Source organism: Sus scrofa, chromosome 15, assembly GCF_000003025.6.
Source record: "Sus scrofa isolate TJ Tabasco breed Duroc chromosome 15, Sscrofa11.1, whole genome shotgun sequence".
NCBI lineage: Eukaryota > Metazoa > Chordata > Mammalia > Artiodactyla > Suidae > Sus > Sus scrofa.
The window spans coordinates 118,675,025-118,694,455 of record NC_010457.5 but is presented as its reverse complement, the minus strand read 5'-3'; the positions used below and the strand labels follow the sequence as shown (position 1 = coordinate 118,694,455).

Sequence of the window (19,431 nt, the reverse complement as noted above, 5' to 3'; positions counted from 1 at the left end):
TTATTTTATAGTATTTTGTTAAGCTGTAAATCTGTTTCATGAACTCTTTTGTATATTCTCATCATCCCCCAAAAGAGGGGTTAAAAAGAAAAGAAAGACAGAGTTCCCTTGTGGCGCAGTGGGTTAAGGATCCTGCATTGTCACTTCTGTGGTTCTGGTTGCTGCTGTAGCGGGGTTCAATCCCTGGCCCAGGACCTTCTGCACTCTATGGGCAAAACATCCCCCGACTCTGACAAAAAAAATAAGAGGAAGAGTGCCTGTTTCTCAGTATATCTGGGTTGATGGTGGGGGAATGTGGGCAGAGGGTGTTGCAAAATCAAGTAATTGTTAGCTGTCCTAATACCCCCAAGACCGTGACTCACAGTCTTCTCAGTGCTCCACTATGATGAGGAACCCATTTCCTTCACTGAGAAACCCCCGCCCCCCCCACTCTGCCCCCAGAAAACACAAAACCAAAACAAAAGATAGGTACAAGAGACTACTCCAGTGAATCCTTTTTAAGCTTCTAAGACATTTTTTTTAACCTGGTAATCCTAAACTTGGTAAGAAATCAGAGGATAGGGTGAAAAATAAGGTTGGACTTCTCTTCATTCCCCAGGCTAGGGGTCAAATCAGAGCTGTAGCTGCTGGCCATAGCACCTCAGGATCCAAGCCACATCTGCGACCTACACCCAGCTCATAGCAACACTGGATCCTTAACCCAATGAGGGAGGCCAGGGACCGAACTGGCATCCTCATGGATACTAGTTGGGTTTGTTACAGCTCAGCCACAATGGAAACTCCCTCTGCATCCCCTTTGCAGTTTAAATTTCAGTTAAAAAAAAGCTTCAGAAAATATCAAGTCTTCAATAAACAGGAATGCACAGATAAAGCAAAACCCCTGAGCCAGTGGTGAGGGACCATCAACTCCAGCTGTTTCTCAGCTCCCCTTCTGACCTAGAAACAGGCTCTTGGGAAGCCCAGAAGGAAAAGGCATGATTAATTCAAGCACAAGTGGATCGAGGCGAACAGGATTCCTTACTGCCTCTTGGCGTCTTCCTGACATCAGCCCTAAAGGCAGAGATTAACCAAGGTCATTCGGGGAACCACACTTTAGTAGACAACTTGGTGAGGGGAGGCGGGGACAGCTCCAGTGAGCCTTTAAGGGAACAATTGATGGTGGGGACAAGAGTGGGATAAGAAGTACCCAGATTTTCTTCATTCCAACTGACATTTCCAGAAAACATGGTGGATGGTGGGGAGTGTGTGCCTGGACTGAGCTGCAAAGCAAAGGAGGAAAAGCAGTTAGTGTGGAAATCCTTTCTTAAAGCCAAAGGTATTCACTCTCTATCTACATAAGTCTAAGTATCCTTTATGGAATCACTCAGGAATGCAGCAAATTTCAGAGGTGTATTTGGGAAGGTATAACTTAAAATATATAGGCTACATGGTATAAATGAAACTTGCTTTGTAGGACCTCAGGGACAAGAGAGAGAAGAAAGAGAGAGGGAGAGGGTTTTTCTCCAGAGTAGCTGAAACTGAGGTTTAACTAGAGGTGTCAGCTGGAGGCTCAATGGGCACGTTACGAAGAACACAAAGGAATAGAGGTTTCAGATACGAGGAGTACTCCCACAGCCAAGCACTGATCTGACACCTTGCAATATCTCAGAGGCCACTCTGTGATACAGGCCCCAGGTAAGTGCAGCAGGGACCTGTTCATTTAATTTAGAAGCAGTTCTTCTTCTTCTTTTTTTTTTTTTTTTTTGTCTTTTTTTTTGCTATCTCTTTGGGCCACTCCCGCGGCATATGGAGGTTCCCAGGCTAGGGGTCCAATCGGAGCTTAGCCACCGGCCTACGCCAAGCACGTCTACAACCTACACCACAGCTCACGGCAACGCCGGATCCTTAACCCACTGAGCAAGGGCAGGGACCGAACCCGCAACCTCATGGTTCCTAGTCGGATTCGTTAACCACTGCGCCATGACGGGAACTCCAGAAGCAGTTCTTCTATGTGACACTCTATGTCTCAAAATCACCTATGCATTCACTTTTACTTTGAAGCATACCCCTTGTATCCTAGCCACATCCCTGGAGTAAGGAGGGACTTTTTTTTTTTTTTTTTTTTTGGTAATGGCAGCACTTGCAACACATGGATGTCCCCAGGCCAGGGATTGAATCTGAGCCAAGCTGCAGCTATGACCTATGCCACAGCTGCCCATGACAACGCTGCATTCTTTAACCCCCTCACCCACAGTCACTTGAGCTGCTGCAATAGGATTCTTAACCCACTGTGCTGCAGCAGGAACTCCAGGAGGGACCATTAATAGAAGTAGAGGGGTTGCCCCTGAGGTGCAGAGGAGATTGGCGGAGTCTCTGGAGCACTGGGATGCAGGTTCAATCCCTGGACTAGCACAGTGGGCAGATCCCGCATTGCCACAGCTGTGGCATAGGTTGCAACTGCAGCTTGGATCTGATCCCTGGCCCAGGAATTTCATATGCTATGGGGTGGCCAAAAAAGAAAAAAAAAAGTGTAGAAGTAGGAAATGAGATCCTCAGCAATTGAAGAACTTGATCAAACACCAGTGGAGCCCATGGAAAAGCTGTGCGCACATTTTCTGGAGACCCTGATGAGGGTGGAGTGAGCAGCAGGCAGGTGGCAGCATCTCTGGAGACATTCACAGACTCACGAGAGAGGGCTTCTGAATGTTTCCCAAGCTATGTGTTGTAAGTGCGTGGATCAGGGCTGTGGAGAGGCACCGGGACCAGCCAGGAAGAAATGCTCCTTTCTGAAACTCTCCCAGGACAACTGTGATCCCAAAACCCTTCTGCTTCCTGGGTATTAACTCAGTTCAAAGATTTTTCTCTAATGAAATGACTGTGGTGTTCCCATTATTGGGCCCCTAAGACTGCAAAAATCACCTGGGTGAAGCTGATGTAGGATCATTAGTAGTTCTTTTGGCTCTGGATTTTGTTCTCACTGGGCCACCTCCTGGCAGGCTGCCTGGTACAGCGCGACCATGTCCTTCCCCACAGCTGCATTGATCATTGTGTCCACTGTAGATTATGAACCTCTAAGGGCAGTAGCCATGAGGTGATGTCATTGGCTTTTTAGAACACCCACTCACAAAGAGACTTAATACAGCTTGTTTGGGGAGACAGCAGCCACTGCTCTATGTTAATCATTCTTAGACAAATAGTTAAGTTCTTCTTTGGGGGAAAATTATAGTAAAATTTATTTAAAAATTTTTTGTATTATAGTTAATTTACAATGTTCTATCAATTTCTGCTACACAGCAAAGTGACCCATGATATATATATATATATATATATATATATGACTGTATATATACACATTCTTTTTCTCACATTATCTTCTATCATGTTCTACCACAAGTGACTGGATATAGTTCCCTGGGCTATACAGTATGACCTCACTGCTTATCCATTCTAAATGTCATAGTGTGCATTCACTAACCCCAAACTCCCAGTCCATCCCTCTCCCTCAGCAACCGCAAGTCTGCTGTCCATGTCTGAGTCTGTTTCCATTTTGTAGATAGGTTCCTTTGTGCTATATTTTAGATTCCACATATAAGTGATATCATATGGTATTTATCTTTCTCTTTCTGACTTACTTCACTTAGTATGAAAATCTCTAATTGCATCCACGTTGCTGTAAATGGCAACACTTGTCCTCTGGAAGCTTTCAACAAGACTAGTCACTGTTACAGACAAATGTGTTGAGCTGGGACAGCTAACAAAATTTAAAAACAAAATTCAGAGCTGGGAGTGAGATGGTGTGAGACAACTTCAGGTGGCTCAAAGGAGAGCTCAGACAAAAGTTATCTCCCAGGCCTTGACCCTGGATTTTCTCCAGACAACCATGGGTAGTTCTCATGTTAGCAAGTGAGGAAGAAACCAAAGCCTCAATTATTTATGGAGATCTGGGGCCCAGCAGAGCGTCTTATGGCAGGATAAGTCAGCAGATGCCAGCTCAGCTGCTGATCTCCGCAATCTTTCTCTCAAAGACAGGAGAAGCAAGTCATGCCCTTAGGCTTCCATGTTCAGGCTGAACTTTCCAAAGAGTTCTGACTGTGCGGAGAAGGCAGATGCAGTGGACGACACAGTGATGAGCAGTAAGCACAGTCACCAGAGGTTGAGTTTGACTGAGGAAAGCAGAAAGGTCAGCATCTACCTAGTTATTTCCTGAGGCTGGAGCTTACACAGGACATGACCCCCCAGTTCGAACTGTGCTGAGATGTCAGTGAGCCTGATCTCCTCCGAAAGCAGTGAGGGTAGGTAAGTGACCCCCAAAGATCCCCTCTTTCAACTGGAGCTGAGAGCCCAGGAAAGGAGATTCAAAGGGATGAGAAGGGGTTGCATTCCAGGATCTCGGTCTAGTTTGTTAAGCAGAGAGGCCAGCAGGTTCACAGCCAGGGCCAAGCCTCTGGGGAGGAGAGCTGTGTAACAAACTGCTCACAACTCCCCTAAAGCACCATGAGCCTTATGCCCCGGCAGAGCAGCAGGTCGATGCTTAGAGTGGGCTCTGGAGGGGCTGCCCACCCTGCAGGTCCCACACTGCCTCTTCCCCACTGAGATGCTCTTGGCTGCTGCTGCTGCTGTAAAATGAAAATATAACTACTTTCCTCTGAGGTGGGGTTCACTGTGCCTACACATGAAAAGTGCTCAGCCTGGTCTGTGCCCCTCTTCTAGTGCACAGTGCAAAAGGGAAGACCATTCAGGTCTAACAACAGTCCACACACCATCATACTGGCACAACTCGGGCCAGGAAAACCGGGCTAACTCCAAGTCCACCTGGCCCCCTGGCTTCCTACATCACCAATTAGAGCAGCGACTCCTTCGTTTTTGAAACATTTGAAAAAAAAAAAAATTCCCCTCCTGGACACCCATATGAGTCACCTTCTCCTCTCCCCAACTCTGAAGGCTGAGTGCTCAGCTTTCACCCAGATCTGTTTTTCTCTGAAGCCACTGGACCCCAGATGATCTCATCTGGCCCCCTGACTATAAACACTCCATCTGGTAGAGGCCACAAGACTCAGATCCCCTACTGCCTATGGAACATTTCTGCTCAGACCTTGCTACAGGTTGGGTTTTCTGGAAACATAGAGATAGAGTTTGGGGTGCAAGAAGCTGACTGGAGATCACCTGTAAAGGGAAGGAGGAGGAAACAGGGCAGGCAGAGGGAAACGAACTGTGATGCAGGCCTGATGGAGCCCCTGACAACATGGAGTGGGAGCCCTATGGTGGATGCTGCCGTCAGCCCTGTCCTGCATCTGGCCTTTGTGCCCACCTTGCCCAGTCACTGATGCAAGCTGCCCCTGGAAGGGTGCAACTGCAGACAAAGTGGTCTGAGACTAACTGGAAGTCGTGGCCAGGTGGAGGGTATTTGCTGATTCCACATGGAAATGACAGTATTTTGAATATACCAGGTTGAATAAAATATTACTAAAAACACCCTTTAGAAAACTAACTTACATATATGTGCCCTGTGTTATATTTCTTTGGACAGTGCTGCTCCAAACCAAGAGTTAGCTAGCAAACTATGGTCTGTGGGCCAAATCCTGCCCACTGACTGATTTTGTATGGCCTGTGAGCCAAGTACAATTTTTACATTTTTATATGGTTGAAAATAAAAGAATAGTAATTCGTGACACATGAACATTTTATGAAACTCAAAATTCAGTGTCCATAACAGAGTATTATTGGAAAAGAGCCACAATCATTTGTTTCTGGATTATCTACGGTGGATTTCTTGCTAGAGCAGCAGACTTGAGTACTTCCAACAGACACATCCTGGCCCATAAAGCCAAAATGAATTACTATCTGGCTGTTTATAGAAAAACCCTGTCAACTCTAGTTCTAAACCTGAGCTTTATTTTTCTTCATAGAACATATAACTATTGCCCCTCCTGTTATGTGATAACCTCAACAAAAACATGCACTTTTCCTTTTGTCTTTTTTTTTTTTCTCAGGGCTGCACCCGCAGCATTTGGAGGTTCCCAGGTTAGGGGTATAATCAGAGCTGTAGCCACTGGCCTGCACCACAGCTCATGGCAATGCTGGATCCTTAACCCATTGAGCGAGGCCAGGGATTAAACCTACATCCTCATGGATACCAGTTAGATTCGTTTCCACTGAGCCATGGTGGGAACTCCCACTTTTTCTGTTTAGTGAATTTCTGCTAGCACCTAGACAATGCCTGGCATATATTAGGTGCTCTGTAAATATTTGCTGAATCAATAAATTTAAAAAAATCCAGATTTTGGGGGGCTGTATAGGAAGCACTTTGTTAATCAGAGAACATGAATTGCCAATACTACAACCTGCTCTTATTTCTCAGCCAGAAAGCTAAGGTTAAGATCCAAGCAAACCCACACATGAAGTGGGACAGGAAACGCTGACACTTGGCCTGGTGACCTGCTGGGCTCAGACACAGAGATCAGCACTGAGACCTTAAGAACAAAATGTCTTCTTTTATTTTAATGAACTCCATGATTTTTAATATTTTTTTGCCCCTCTTACAAAGGAGAGGTAAAACTGTCCCAGTTATCAAAAAATTCAAATCTCTCTTCTTCTGTGGACTGCCCATCAATGTGCTTTCGTCCAGTGGGTCTCCTGTGTCCTGGGAACTACTTCCTGGGTCAAAGGACTCTGCTGCCGCCAGCAGCTCCATATCGCTTCCGTCTTCCTCAAAGGACTTTTGGAAAAAGTCATAGATCTCCTGCTGCTTTGGGTCCTTCATCAGAGAAAGAGAAAAAAGGTATCAGCACCCAGGCGCCAACACTGACTCTCCCTTCAGCTCTGTGGTTGGTGAGAAAATGCAAAGGCCAGGGATCAGCTCGTTTCTGGCTTCTTTTCTCTGCTGCTTGTTGGGAAAAGAAAAGAGGAGAGGAAAGGAAAAAGAAAAGAAAAAAGAAAAAAAAGGAGTGGTTGTGAGAGCAGTGGAGAACCTGCTCTCACATAATTTATTTTGGGAATGCTTTCTCCTTTCTAACTTTACAAATCAGTACTTCGATACTGAAATAGTTCCCAAGCTCTTACTCCCTCCAGAGCCTTTCTCCACTGAGAGGTTAAACTGCAATTCAGTTCCAAAATCGCTGTGTTCAGCCATGGATTACACCTAATTTTCGGAGTGGCTACAAAACATACACTCAACATATTGATAAGTAGTTACATGTACCCGTTTCTGACTACCCTAAAGTTACAAGTGATCAGGATGCCCACCAACTGCACCTACGCACTGACTGACTACAGTGGCAGAGTGCTAAAATCACGCCCAGCGGTTGCAACCACAGCACACGATGGGCTTGCTCCACCCTTTGCTGATTTGTCCTCTAAATTTCCAGCTGTGACCATCATTCAACCCAGAGGCACATAGTCAGTATCTCCACTGATATCCCACAGTTCCATAAGCCTTGCTTAAAAAACCAATCACCTCCCCTCCCACTCCTGTATCCCCAGATCAGCTGCTGCAGTTCCCTGGTTTTGATGGTCTCCCACCATGCACCCCCACCCCCGCACCCTGCACCCCGACCTGACTGCAATCACCAGGGCAGCCTGACTCCAGATCTTACACATCAGACCTCTTGAGGCTGGCTCCTCCCTCTGTCGCAGGCAGGTTCATTACTTGGGTCACGTCCCTTTGTCCCACGTGGATCTGCAGGGGCTTCACTGCACTTCCTGCCTCAGGCCTCTTCTCATGTCAGTTGCTCACAGGTCTTTTCTTGGCTGATTTTTCCCTCCAGACTACCCTCTAACAAGATTTTCCTGTCATGTCACTGGGCACCACCCTCTACCTTGTCAAATCTAACGCTGCTTCCCTGGCTTTTCATGACCTTTACAGTCAGGCCTCAACCTAACTGGCCACGATTTCTTTGCTTCACCCTCCACGCTGGTGAAGTGAAGTTCCTGAAAATGGATCCTGCAAGGACTCTAGATTAGTCTATAACCCGCACCCTACATTTCCTCGCCTCTCAGGATCCCAGCCGCTCAGATGCGAAGTGACATTACAGATCAAGGTCAGAGCCACACCATCCACGTGTCCTCTTCTACGATCTCTTCTTCCGCCTCTGTCTGAGCAACTGCAAGGTCAAGGAAATGCCGTCCGCAAGGCAGCCCACTCCAGGGAGAAACAACTGTGCATGTGCACTCGATTATGATGCTGTAACGCTATGTGCTAATTCGGAGCATGCATAATTAAAGGGAAGCAAGCTCCAAGATCAGACGAATATCTCACTTCCCCTCTCAGCAGGCAGGCAGACATAACCTCTTTTGCTTTTGGCTCTTGTATAGGAGACAACATTTTCTTTTCCTAATAGTTGATAAAGTTTTCAGCCCTATTTTAATTTTTTAAAAAATGACATAACTATTAATCAAAATAAGTATTGAGAAACTCCATTTACATTATCTCGCATTTGCATTTTAGGCGGAATTCTTAACTAATTTAGAGCAACTGAGGGTCAGGCCAGTATGAATAAATGAGTTATAAATATGTCCATTCTCATTGGTTGAGAATCCTTTAAAAATAAGGCTCTTTCTTTTCAAAGGGTACATAATAACCAAAGCTCTGTCAAAATAGTCACCATTCAACTGATTAAAAAGTTTTTTACAAAGTTTAAAGACAAGGTTTGTTTTAAAACTGGCTTATTAACCATAAGGATAATTTATACTCTACATTAAAAAATATGATCTTCCCCTGTTGCGAGACATGTTTCTACAATATTTTCTTAGCCTCTTTGCTGAAAACTCCATCTTGTCCTGCTTTACTTTACCCCATCTTCCTGCTTGGAAAACAGTCACAGTGCTGGCGAATGACTTAAGCTTAAGAACAAAGACCTAAAGGCATAAGTTATTCATAGGGTCAGCTGAATGAGGACTTAATGCATTGGTCTAGGCACTCCGACCTGTGCAGATAGGCACGCTGGTTTGCACAGCATGATATGTCCTCTAAAGAATAAAAGAGGAGCCTCATGGCCCCAAGGGGTTTATGAGGGGTCATTAGCAGGATGTGCATTAGCAAGGAGAACCAAGGTGCAAACCTAGACACTCCGGGTTGCTGCACATAGGCATGCCATCTGCAGAAGCACAGTGGTGATGCTCTAGATGTTATGCATAGATAGCTGATGCCAAGCTTCCTCAAATGCTAATGATTGTTAAATGCCTAAAAGTCAGAATAAAAGCTTAATCAGCAACCGGCTATGTGACTTTTAAAATAACTTAAAAATAACTCCTGCTGCACCTACAACCCCCCCCTCACTGGACGTAATCCTCAAGAGCACAATATAAGCAGTGTGGTTTCTTGAGGCGGTGCTCTTGGTCCCTGAGACCTTGAGTCCCCGGTTCCCACCTTTACTTAAGATAAATGTCTCTGTGTCTTGCTTTATGTTAACTTTTTTCCTTAAGTTTCACAGCACCCATTCTTCAGCCCCAACCTCCTGAGCTGGTCTCGGCATTCTCCCAAGTCTTACTTATCCCAATAATTACACTTTGAAGAAAGAATTTAGTTACTAAGTAAATGTAAATGAAAGATGACATCCTCAGACTAAGTCTTAGCATCACCTATGAGACTGTTGATTTAACTCAGCTTCTTATGCTCAGGGATTCCACAGGAAGGAGAAGGCACCTTGGTTTCCTGAGGAACAAGGCTGCCTTTCTGCCTAAGGCTCAGACCTCTGTCCCAGCACTCTCATTGGAAACAATTTACTCAGGAGTTGGCCTCTGGCAGGCAAGATCTCCTGAGTTCTCACCTTCCTTGTCAACCATCTGAGCAGGCGACAGGAGACCAGCCCTTGGGAGTCTTTGTACCTCACGCTCCTCCCCCTCGTTTCATTGAGATGGAGGAAGAAGGGCTGTGGCAGCAATGGGGCCGGAGAGCTAGGCTGGGGCAGGCCTGCTGACCTCAGGCTGCCCTGTCCAGAGGCAAGTAGGCCTCCTCTCAGCATCTCTGACATGGCCAATCTGGTCATGGAAGGATGTTCATTGGCCTCTCCTTGACAATAAGAAGGGCTGCCACATGGGAAATGTGGGGCCAAGCCCAGAAGCCTTCCCACTTGGGCTGGCTTCATGTAACCTGTGACTGTGGGCTGGTCTTAACTGCTCTGCAAGTCTCCATTCACCCCTTTATAAAATGCAGAGACACTGAGAATAAAATGCAGTGACAGAGGGGAAAATATGCTCTATAAAAGCAATCCCCCTTGTGAAACACTCCCATTCTGTGCTGGGGACATGTTCTGGTGGCAGGCCTGCTGCATAGTGTTGCTGTGTACTTTTTGCAACAGTTAAAACAGCTGCCATGGGGAGGTTTCTGTCAGTTTCTAATGGCCTGATGGAAGAGGCAGTATTTGGAGGTCTTGGTTTTGTGAGGATCTAGGAGGGCAGGTCAGAAGCAGCAGGAGTTAATGCCAGCACTTCTCCATAAAGGGATGCATACAAGGACTGACCCAAGAATGACTGGGTCAGCTCCCACTGGGTCGGAAGCTTCATGCCTCCCTCTGCCCCCATGGCAGGGAGCCATGTGCTGGGGTTGTAACTGAGCAGGACCCTATGGGGCCTTCCTGCGCTGCTGTAGCTCCTCTCTGAAGCACCTCAATGACAGTATCTGATACACATTTCCTGAGTGGTTTTACAGATGCTAAAACCATCGCCAAAAGGAAGAAATTAACTACTTGATGATCATGAGAATGTAGCCCCCAGACCTACTGGCACCTAAGGACTGATAATGTGAACCCCTGTGACACCACCTTGTGACCTCACCATCAACCAATCAGAGAACTGTGAGAAAGCTGATCTACTTACCCTGCAACCCCACTTCCTCACCTGGCTTTTAAAATGCTTTACAATTTTGGGTTGGGGAGTTCAGGATTTTTTTTAGGGCAGAAGCCACAAGTCTCCTTGCATGGCCTGCAATAAGCCTTTCTCTGCTCCAAATTCCACATTTCAGGTTTTGGGGCCTCACTGTGCATTAGGCACACAAACTTGTACTAACAGTATTACCTTGTAGAAGTAATCTCTGGCTTCTGTCATTTCTGAAAAATTGGTCTCAGAAAGCCCAGCTTCACCCAGAACTTTAATCTTCTCTTGAATCAGGGGCCTGTTGGGGAGAAATGAACTTCAGTGCGGACAGTGTGACCATGACGTGTTTATGGTTTCACATCTCTGCAACTCCCCAGGCACAAACGCCCATCTGAAATATTTACCTCCTGTCTATTCTAAACCAAGCAATTCAGGGCTCCTATCAGCAGGCTTAAAATTCTTTCTACTGGAAGATGTGAAGGAAATCAATGCTATTACAACAGAATTTTGAACCTGGCGCTGTTATGAGGTGCCAGTTAACAAATCCACTAACAAAGAGAGGGAGTAGGGGCAACCCCCACACACTACAAAGGTAAGATGCCTTAGAAGGCTGAAAACAGAGCTAAGGAGTGGAAACGAGTGTGATAAGAAACTTAACATCAGGAAGTGGGAAATGGGACTGGGGAGGGAACGTTTGGGGGTTTTTTTCTCAAAGGACATGGATCCCCAGAGATGAAAATGTCACCCCAGTTCTGCTAAGAAAGCACAACATGGCCCACTTTCCAGGTGGCACGGCAGCAGCTCTGGAAGACATGGCCTCGCTGGACCAGCAAATGTTATAAACGGGCAAATGGGGCCGAATCCCTGTCTCAGCAAATGCCTTCACCTCTGAGAACAGAGTGCTTTAGAAATGAAATTCACCTACACGTCACCCTTTTAAGAGCTGTTCCCTTGTCTCAGGCCAGTGGGAAGGAGCACGTGCCCTCATTCCTGTAAGATTTCCTCAAGCCCCCTGGAGCCACCAGTAAGCTGGCAGGAGGCCAAACAGGGCCATGATGAAAGGGCCAGGGCACTGCTAATGGGTCTTCTGTGTGGATTCCTGGAGACCTCAGCAAAGGCAGAGGCTCTTAGGAGCAAAGGAAATACTGATCCATGTCCACCCCCATACCCGCCAGCCAGCGGCCTCACCAAAGGTAGTCGTCAGCTGTGCCTCTCGCCACCAGGTAGTGGATGCCCACGGAGTTGGACTGTCCGATGCGGTGCACCCGGTCCTCAGCCTGCATCAGCACCTGCCAGGCGAGGGGATCAGGCTGCATGTGGTCAAGGCCACCAGAGTAGGCAGCCCCTTGCCCCCAGAGTCTACCACCCCCCCCCCCCCCCCCCCGTCCCCAACTACATGTCGTGTAGCAGGGATCTGCGAGCCTCTAACCACAAACAACCTGTCATCTGACAAAGGGAGAAGCAAACACAACACTGGTCACCAGGGGACTCAATCTGAAGCTGGGTAGCTGTGGATGTAGGCTGTCCACCCCCTGCTGGGCGCCGTGGTGGGAGAGCGAGCTTCAGCTCTGCCATCAGCCACGACAAAGGGCAAACAAAGGAGACCCGGCACGCTTCTATTCTTCCTCCGCGGAATAAAGTTATCTTCTATCGGATAAAAATACTGCGCCAGGGGAGAGGCCATATATGATCAGGCCTTTTTATATGGGGGTAAACCGTAGCATGTGGTTTCTATTATAAAATGCCTTCAACCTCTAAGTATGCCTGTTGTTACCGCAGCGGCGGACGTGTGATCAATGTGCGCCACGCCACATCAGATCATCGGAAGGGAAAGAACTTTCTTCTGGAATTCAGGAGAAAACTTTATGAACCCAAACAAATGCTTTCCATCTGCTGTCACTGCCCTGAGCTGACCACATAAGGCCAGTGGGCACCACAGCTGTGTTGAGGGAACACCCATGCAGTCCTGTTGTGCCTCCATTGGTAAGCGGCTCACGGGGTTGGGTGATAAAAGGGGTCAGCCTGGGAAGTCAGAGGCCTGGGCTGGGGCCGGGGCTGCCGAGCTCTCTGCGCCCGGATTTCTTCATGGAGAGATGGGTCCTGAGATTCTTTCTAAAACTTTAATTTGCCCATCGATCATAAGGAGTCGATAATCCTACTTAGTAGCCTGCTATGAAGACCTGCTACCCAGCCAAAAGAGGTCAAGACAGATGTGTAGAGAGTCTAGACATGTTTGTGAGGCCTAAGAAACGGAGGAAGATGATACTGGCAGCAGGGACGGTACACAGAAACCCCGCCTCCCCCGCGGACATTAGCCCCCTCTTCCCTGCAGCCAGAAGCATGCCCCTTACCCCTGGGTTCCAGAACAGCTCTGCGAACACCACCAGATCAGCCGAGGAGAGGGTGAGGCCCATGTTGGCGGCGGTGATGGACAGCACGGCCACGGTGTGCCCCTTGGACAGCTGGAACCGCTGGCACCGGTCCTCACGGTCAGCTGAGGAGGTGGATCCGTCGATGCGGATGTGCTGCACGCGCTGCAGGGACAAGGAAGGAGGCGGGGTGGGAGCACAGTGCCAGGGTCTTGACGCCACAGCTCCAAGGACAGAGCCCGGCTGCTCGGGCTCAAAGCTGGGCAGAGCTGCAAGCCCAACACTCGGTACCACTTTCTGAGCTTCTTTGCTGGTCTTTCCTTTCCAGCTAAAACTTAGATAATTTTAGATTGGCCTGTGGTTTAAGCGATAATGCAGAGGGATCCCTTGCATGTTTTGCCCAGTTTCCCCTGACGGTGATATTGGTAAAAGCATAGCATATCACAACTGTATACTGACTTTGATACAATCCACTGATCTTGGCCAGATGTCCCCGGTTTTATTTAAACTCATGTGTGTGCACATGTGCATCCTAAAGTTTTATTTCACATGAGGGTTTTCACATACCCACCGTCACAGTGGAGATGGTGAACACTTCTAAGCACAGAGAGATGCTCCCTAGCCCTTTTTTAGCCACAACCACCTCCCTCCTGCATTCCCCTCACCCTCTCAGTCCCTACTAATCTGTCCTGCATTTCTAAAATGCTCCACTTCAGGAATGTTATATAAATGGGGCTAAACACTGTGTAACCTTTGGGGCTGGGCTCTTTCTGCTCAGCATCATTGCCTGGAGGGTCATCCAAGCCGCTGCTCTGTGGGTGGTTCACCGCACAGGTAGCTCATTCCTTCTCATTGCTGAGCAGAGATCTGTGGCATGGATGTACCATGGTTTAGCCATTCACTTTCGGAAAGACATCGGGGTTGGTTCCAGCTTTGCACTACTACAAGTAAAGCTGTCAAGAACATTTGTGTACAAGTTTTCATGTGAACATGTTTTTCATCCCTCTGAGATAAACGCCCAAGAGTGCTAGGTCTTATCTGATAGTTGCCTTTTTTTTGTTTTTGTTTTTTTGGTCTTTTTAGGGCTGCACCCATGGCATATGGAAGTTCCTAGGGTAGGGGTCAAATCAGAGCCACACCTGCCAGCCTCTGTCACAGCCAAAGCAACTCAGGATCTGAACCACATCTGTGACCTACACCACAGCTCATGGCAACACAGGATTCTTAACCCACTGAGTGAGGCTAGGGATTGAGCCTGCATCCTCATGGATACTAGTCTGATTCATAATGTGCTGAGCCACAACAGGAACTCCATAAATAATTCTACATTTTGCTTTTCTCCAATAAACAGTATATTGTAAAGAAACTAAATTAGTATAATTTAACCATTTATCTATTTATTCACATTTGGAGGGGTTTCTAATTTTCACTAAAAAAGGATGGGTTGACAAATGTCCACCAACAGGTGAGTGGATAAAAAATTGTGGTATATGCATACAATGGAATATTACTCATCAATAAAGGAAATGAACTGTTGTAGACATATGCACTAACATGTATGAATCTCAAAATATGTTGAGAGAAATCAGATTTTTAAAAAGTATACAATGTATGATTCCACATTTATATTAAGCTCTAAAAATGCAAATTATTCTATAGTGATAGCAGATCAGTAGTGGCCTGGAGATTACAGGACAGGGATTACAAAGGCAAGGAGGACACTTCTGGGGCTGATGAGTCCATTCACTACTGTGCGGCTGTTAGCATAACTCACACCATCTTGTGCCCGTCCAGTTCCTCCTGTCCTTCCACTGACGCTACCTAGGGTGTAGTGTAGTAAGTCTCTTGCCTGTCATCAAAGGCTTTGCAATTAATAGATACTGTTTAATAATCATTAGGTCCAGGTGGCCGATATGCTCCATTAGTCGCCAATGACAGTGACATATGATGACGTATTTCTGACACTCAGGAGACTAGTTACCCATCAAAAATCTTGACTTAGGAATGCACTCCTGTCCCCAAGCACATACCCACATGATACCCCAAGTCAACTATACAATATTCCTAGTGGCTCCTCAGCACTGAAGAGTGCAGGCCATTGCTTCTGGATCACTATCCACCCAGTCCTGTCTGGAAGTTACCCAATAATAAACTGATCCATTGATCATATGGAACTGCCCGTCTTGTTTTTTGGTCTCAAGATACCTTCTCAGTTCGGTGGCCACTTTTCATTCTGTCTCTCAATAACTATCCTGATTTTTACCCACTTGTACACTTCAAATATGTGCAGTTTACTGCATGGTAATTATACCTCAATAAAGTTACTAAATTAAATGTTTGAAGATGGGTTAAAATAAACCTATTCTTGGTTCTTTGCCCATATTTGGTTATATTCTTAGATGAGACTATTAAAACTCAAAGTGTTATGAGGAAAAAACTTAATTGAAGGCTCCTCATATTATCACAAAGTTACTTTCTTTTTCTTTTTTTGCCTTTTTTTTTTTTTTTTTTTTTTAGGGCTGTGCCCACAGCACATGGAGCTTCCCAGGCTAGGGGTCCAATTGGAGCTGTTGATACCGGCCTATGCCAGAGCCACAGCAAAGCCAGATCCGAGCCATATCTGCGACCTACACCACAGCTCACGGCAATGCCGGATCCTTAACCCACTAAGCGAGGCCAGGGATCGAACCTGCAACCTCATGGTTCCTAGTTGGATTCATTTCCACTGTGCCACGACAGGAACTCTACAAAGTTACTTTCTAACATGTAATGTATAAGCATGTCCAGCTCACTGCACTGTATCAAGAGTGAGCACTGGACATTTTTAAAACCTCTGCTGACTTGACAGGTTTTATAAAAAATTATCATTTCAACAAAATTCATATTTCAGATTTTTTTTTTTTTTGGCTGAGGTGTACAGCAGCTTGATGTGGGAGTTCCCAGACCAGGGATCAAACCTGGGCCAGAGAGGTGAAAGCACCGACTTCTAACCACTAAGCTATCATATTTGATTCTTAAAGGGTCCAGTGAACTCCACAAAGGAGCAGTGATCTGTGCCATTATTTTTCATGGATAGATGGACTGTTATTTAATGGGACACCTAGGGTGGGGGGATGTGCCTGGGCTGTGGGATGGAAATCCTGTGAAATCAGATTGTTATGATCATTATACAACTACAGATGTGATAAATTCATTTGAGTAATAAAAAAAAAATGGAAAAAAAATAAAAGAAATAAAAAAAAATGGGATACCTACTGTTGAACATTTGGGTTTCTAATTAATCAATATTATAAATAAAACATGACTAATACTCTTGCACACAAATCTACCTGACTGGTCTGGTTATTTCCTTAGGATAAATTCCTAGAAGATGACGATGGAAAAATTTGTGTGCATGCTAAGTTATTGCCAAATTGCCCTGCCAAAAAAAATATGTGTACAAGAACCATGATTTAACCACTGTGTATAGTGTGGTTTTTAGTAATTTGAATCACTTTCTTCCTTTGTAATTTCTTTCATCATTTTCTTTTTTTTTTTTAATGGCTGGACCTGCAGCATATGGAAGCTCCTGGGCCAGGGATGAATCAGAGCTGCAGCTGCAACCTATGCTGCAGCTGCAGCAATGCTGGATCCTTAACCCACTGCACCACATGTAAACTACCTCATCATTATTTTTATGCTTAGAAAGTCATTCCCTCCCAGTCCAGTGATCAGCTAGCTCTATGTTCATCTCTATTTTTTTTATATAGTGATTTTTATTTTTTTCCATTATAGCTGGTTTACAGTGTTCTGTCAATTTTCTACTATACAGCATGATGACCCAGTTACACATATATGTATACATTCTTTTTTTTTTCCACATCATGCTCCATCATAAGTGACAAGACATAGTTCCCAGTACTTCACAGCAGGATCTCATTGCTTATCCATTCCAAAGGCAATAGTCTCCATCTATTAACCCCAAGCTCCCCATCTATCCTACTCCTGCCCTCCCCCTTGGCAACACAAGTCTATTCTCCAAGTCCATGATTTTCTTTTCTGTGAAAAGGTTCATTTGTGCCTATATTAGATTCCAGATATAAGTGATATCCATATTTTCTTATAATACATTGTTTCAGAAAGCTTTGACTCACCTGGAATTTAATATACTAAACAATGAATTAAAGTTTCACTTAAGTTTCCCTTCCAATTACTTAGCCAATTACCCAAACTTTACCTGTGAATACATTAAATCTGATTTGTGATAACTCTTTGGTCATATATTTGCTTTTTATTAAAAGGCTTTCTATTCATTGCACACATCTGGCCTTCAGTTCTTGAAACGACATGACTGAGTTTTAGAATAGATTTTAATACCCGAAGGAAAAAGTCTGTCAACATTGCACTTCTTTTTTCAAAGTTGTCTTGGATACTGTTCTTGCTTATTTTTTTGAAACTCTATTATAATAATAGTATAAAGTTCCTTTAAAAAAATCCAGTTGGTGGGGGTTTCTGATTGGCACATGCACACTGTGGCAGGAATATGGAATGGTGGGGCAATGGGGACCTGGTGTATTACACAGAGAACTCTACTGAATATTCCCATAATCTAAATGGGAAAAGAATCTCAGAAAGAATGGATGTATGTATATGTGCAACTGACTCATTTCGCTGTGTAGCAGAAATTACCACAGCACTGTAAGTCAACTCTACTTCAATAAAATTTTAAAATTAAAAAAAAATTAAAAGAAAGTCAATTGGGCTTTTTCTTAGAACTGAATTAACCTACAAGTTAATTTGGGATGGACAGGCATTTTTACTTTTTAGCTTTTCACAGAGGAACATGGCACAGCTCTCTGCAACTCTTAAGTTTCTACACTCTTCTTGGTGAGATCATTATTGGTACTTTCTATTTGTTTCTATGAATTTAGCTTATTCCCATTACATTAACTAATTAGTTATAGCTGGTGCATAAAAAAAGAAATTTATTTTATTTGGAACCTAAGCACTCTACACTAAACTTTTATGCATTCTAATAGTTTTCAAATTAATTTGGTTTCTCAAAACTAGTAATAGCTCTGATTTTTTTCTTTCTAAGGACTATAGCTTTTAATTCATTGGCTGGCTCCCTGTATTATATATAAAATTCAAGCCCAGGTGGATTAATGGGCCACCTCTAAAATTTTCAGGAAGCGCAAGCAAGCAAACAAACAAAAAACAGAAGAAAATCTTCATGACCTCAAGCAGGAAAGGAGTCCTTAAACCAGTCATAAAAGTTAAAGACCATATAGGAAATAACAAATACACTTGAAATACGTTATCATTAAAAATCAAAATAAAAATTTGAAACTGTTCAATAGAAACAATATGAAAAGATAACTGATAAAGGATTAGTATCTAGAATTTAGGAATACTGTTTTCAAATCGATGAGAAAAAGACAAATCATCAACAAAAAAACAGGCAAAGGACACAAACAGAATATCCACAGAAGAGAGCCTGAAATGACCAAATAACACATTAAAAGATATGCCTTTTACTGGTAGTCAGGGAAAGGCAAATTAAAACGAGAATGAAGGAGTTTCTGTTGTGGCTCAGTGGCAACAAATCTGACTAGCCTCCACGAGGACGAAGGTTCAGTCCCCGGCCTCGCTTAGTCGGTTAAGCTCAATGGGTTAAAGATCTGCTTTGCTGTGAGCTGTGGGGTAGGTTACAGACGTGGCTTGGATCTGGCATTGCTGTGGCTGTGCTGTACGCTGGTGGCTATAGCTCCAATTTGATCCCTCGCCTGGGAACCTCCATATGCCACGGGTTCAGCCCTAAGAAGCCACAAAAAAAAAAAAAAAAAAAAAAGAGTGAAATGAGACTTCATTTCACTGTATTGGCAAAAGTAAAAAGTCTGATTAATACTAAGCGGTGATGAGCACACAGAACAGGAGGAACTACCTTAGAGAGCAAGGTGCAAACTGACAACATCCAGCAGAGCTGAAGATAAGCCTATCCAAGGATCATGCAAGATCATGCCTGGACATGCCTATGTACATACAGAAGACATACTTAGGTAGGTACATAACATATACAGAAATATTTGCGTAACAGTGAATAAAATTCAACACCCATCAGCAGGAGAATGGGTAAACTATGGAACAGTCATCCAGTAGTGAGTGAACTGAACCTGTAATGCTACAAAGAGAAATCTCAAAAGTAATGTTGAACTGGAGTTCCTGTCGTGGCGCAGTGGTTAACGAATCCGACTAGGAACCATGAGGTTGCGGGTTCCATCCCTGCCTTGCTCAG

The 19,431-nt window shown here is 44.8% G+C and overlaps 1 protein-coding gene across 1 annotated transcript in view; it reads right to left on the bottom strand.

Moving 5' to 3' along the window:
- SMARCAL1 (SWI/SNF related, matrix associated, actin dependent regulator of chromatin, subfamily a like 1) overlaps positions 6,451-19,431 on the bottom strand; it is a 60,272-nt gene continuing 47,291 nt past the window's right edge. The window contains 5 exon segments of the mRNA XM_021076244.1: positions 6,451-6,565; positions 6,568-6,733; positions 10,990-11,086; positions 11,977-12,077; positions 13,140-13,322. Of these exon segments, the coding sequence (XP_020931903.1) occupies positions 6,516-6,565; positions 6,568-6,733; positions 10,990-11,086; positions 11,977-12,077; positions 13,140-13,322 (597 nt within the window). The 3' untranslated portion in view covers positions 6,451-6,515.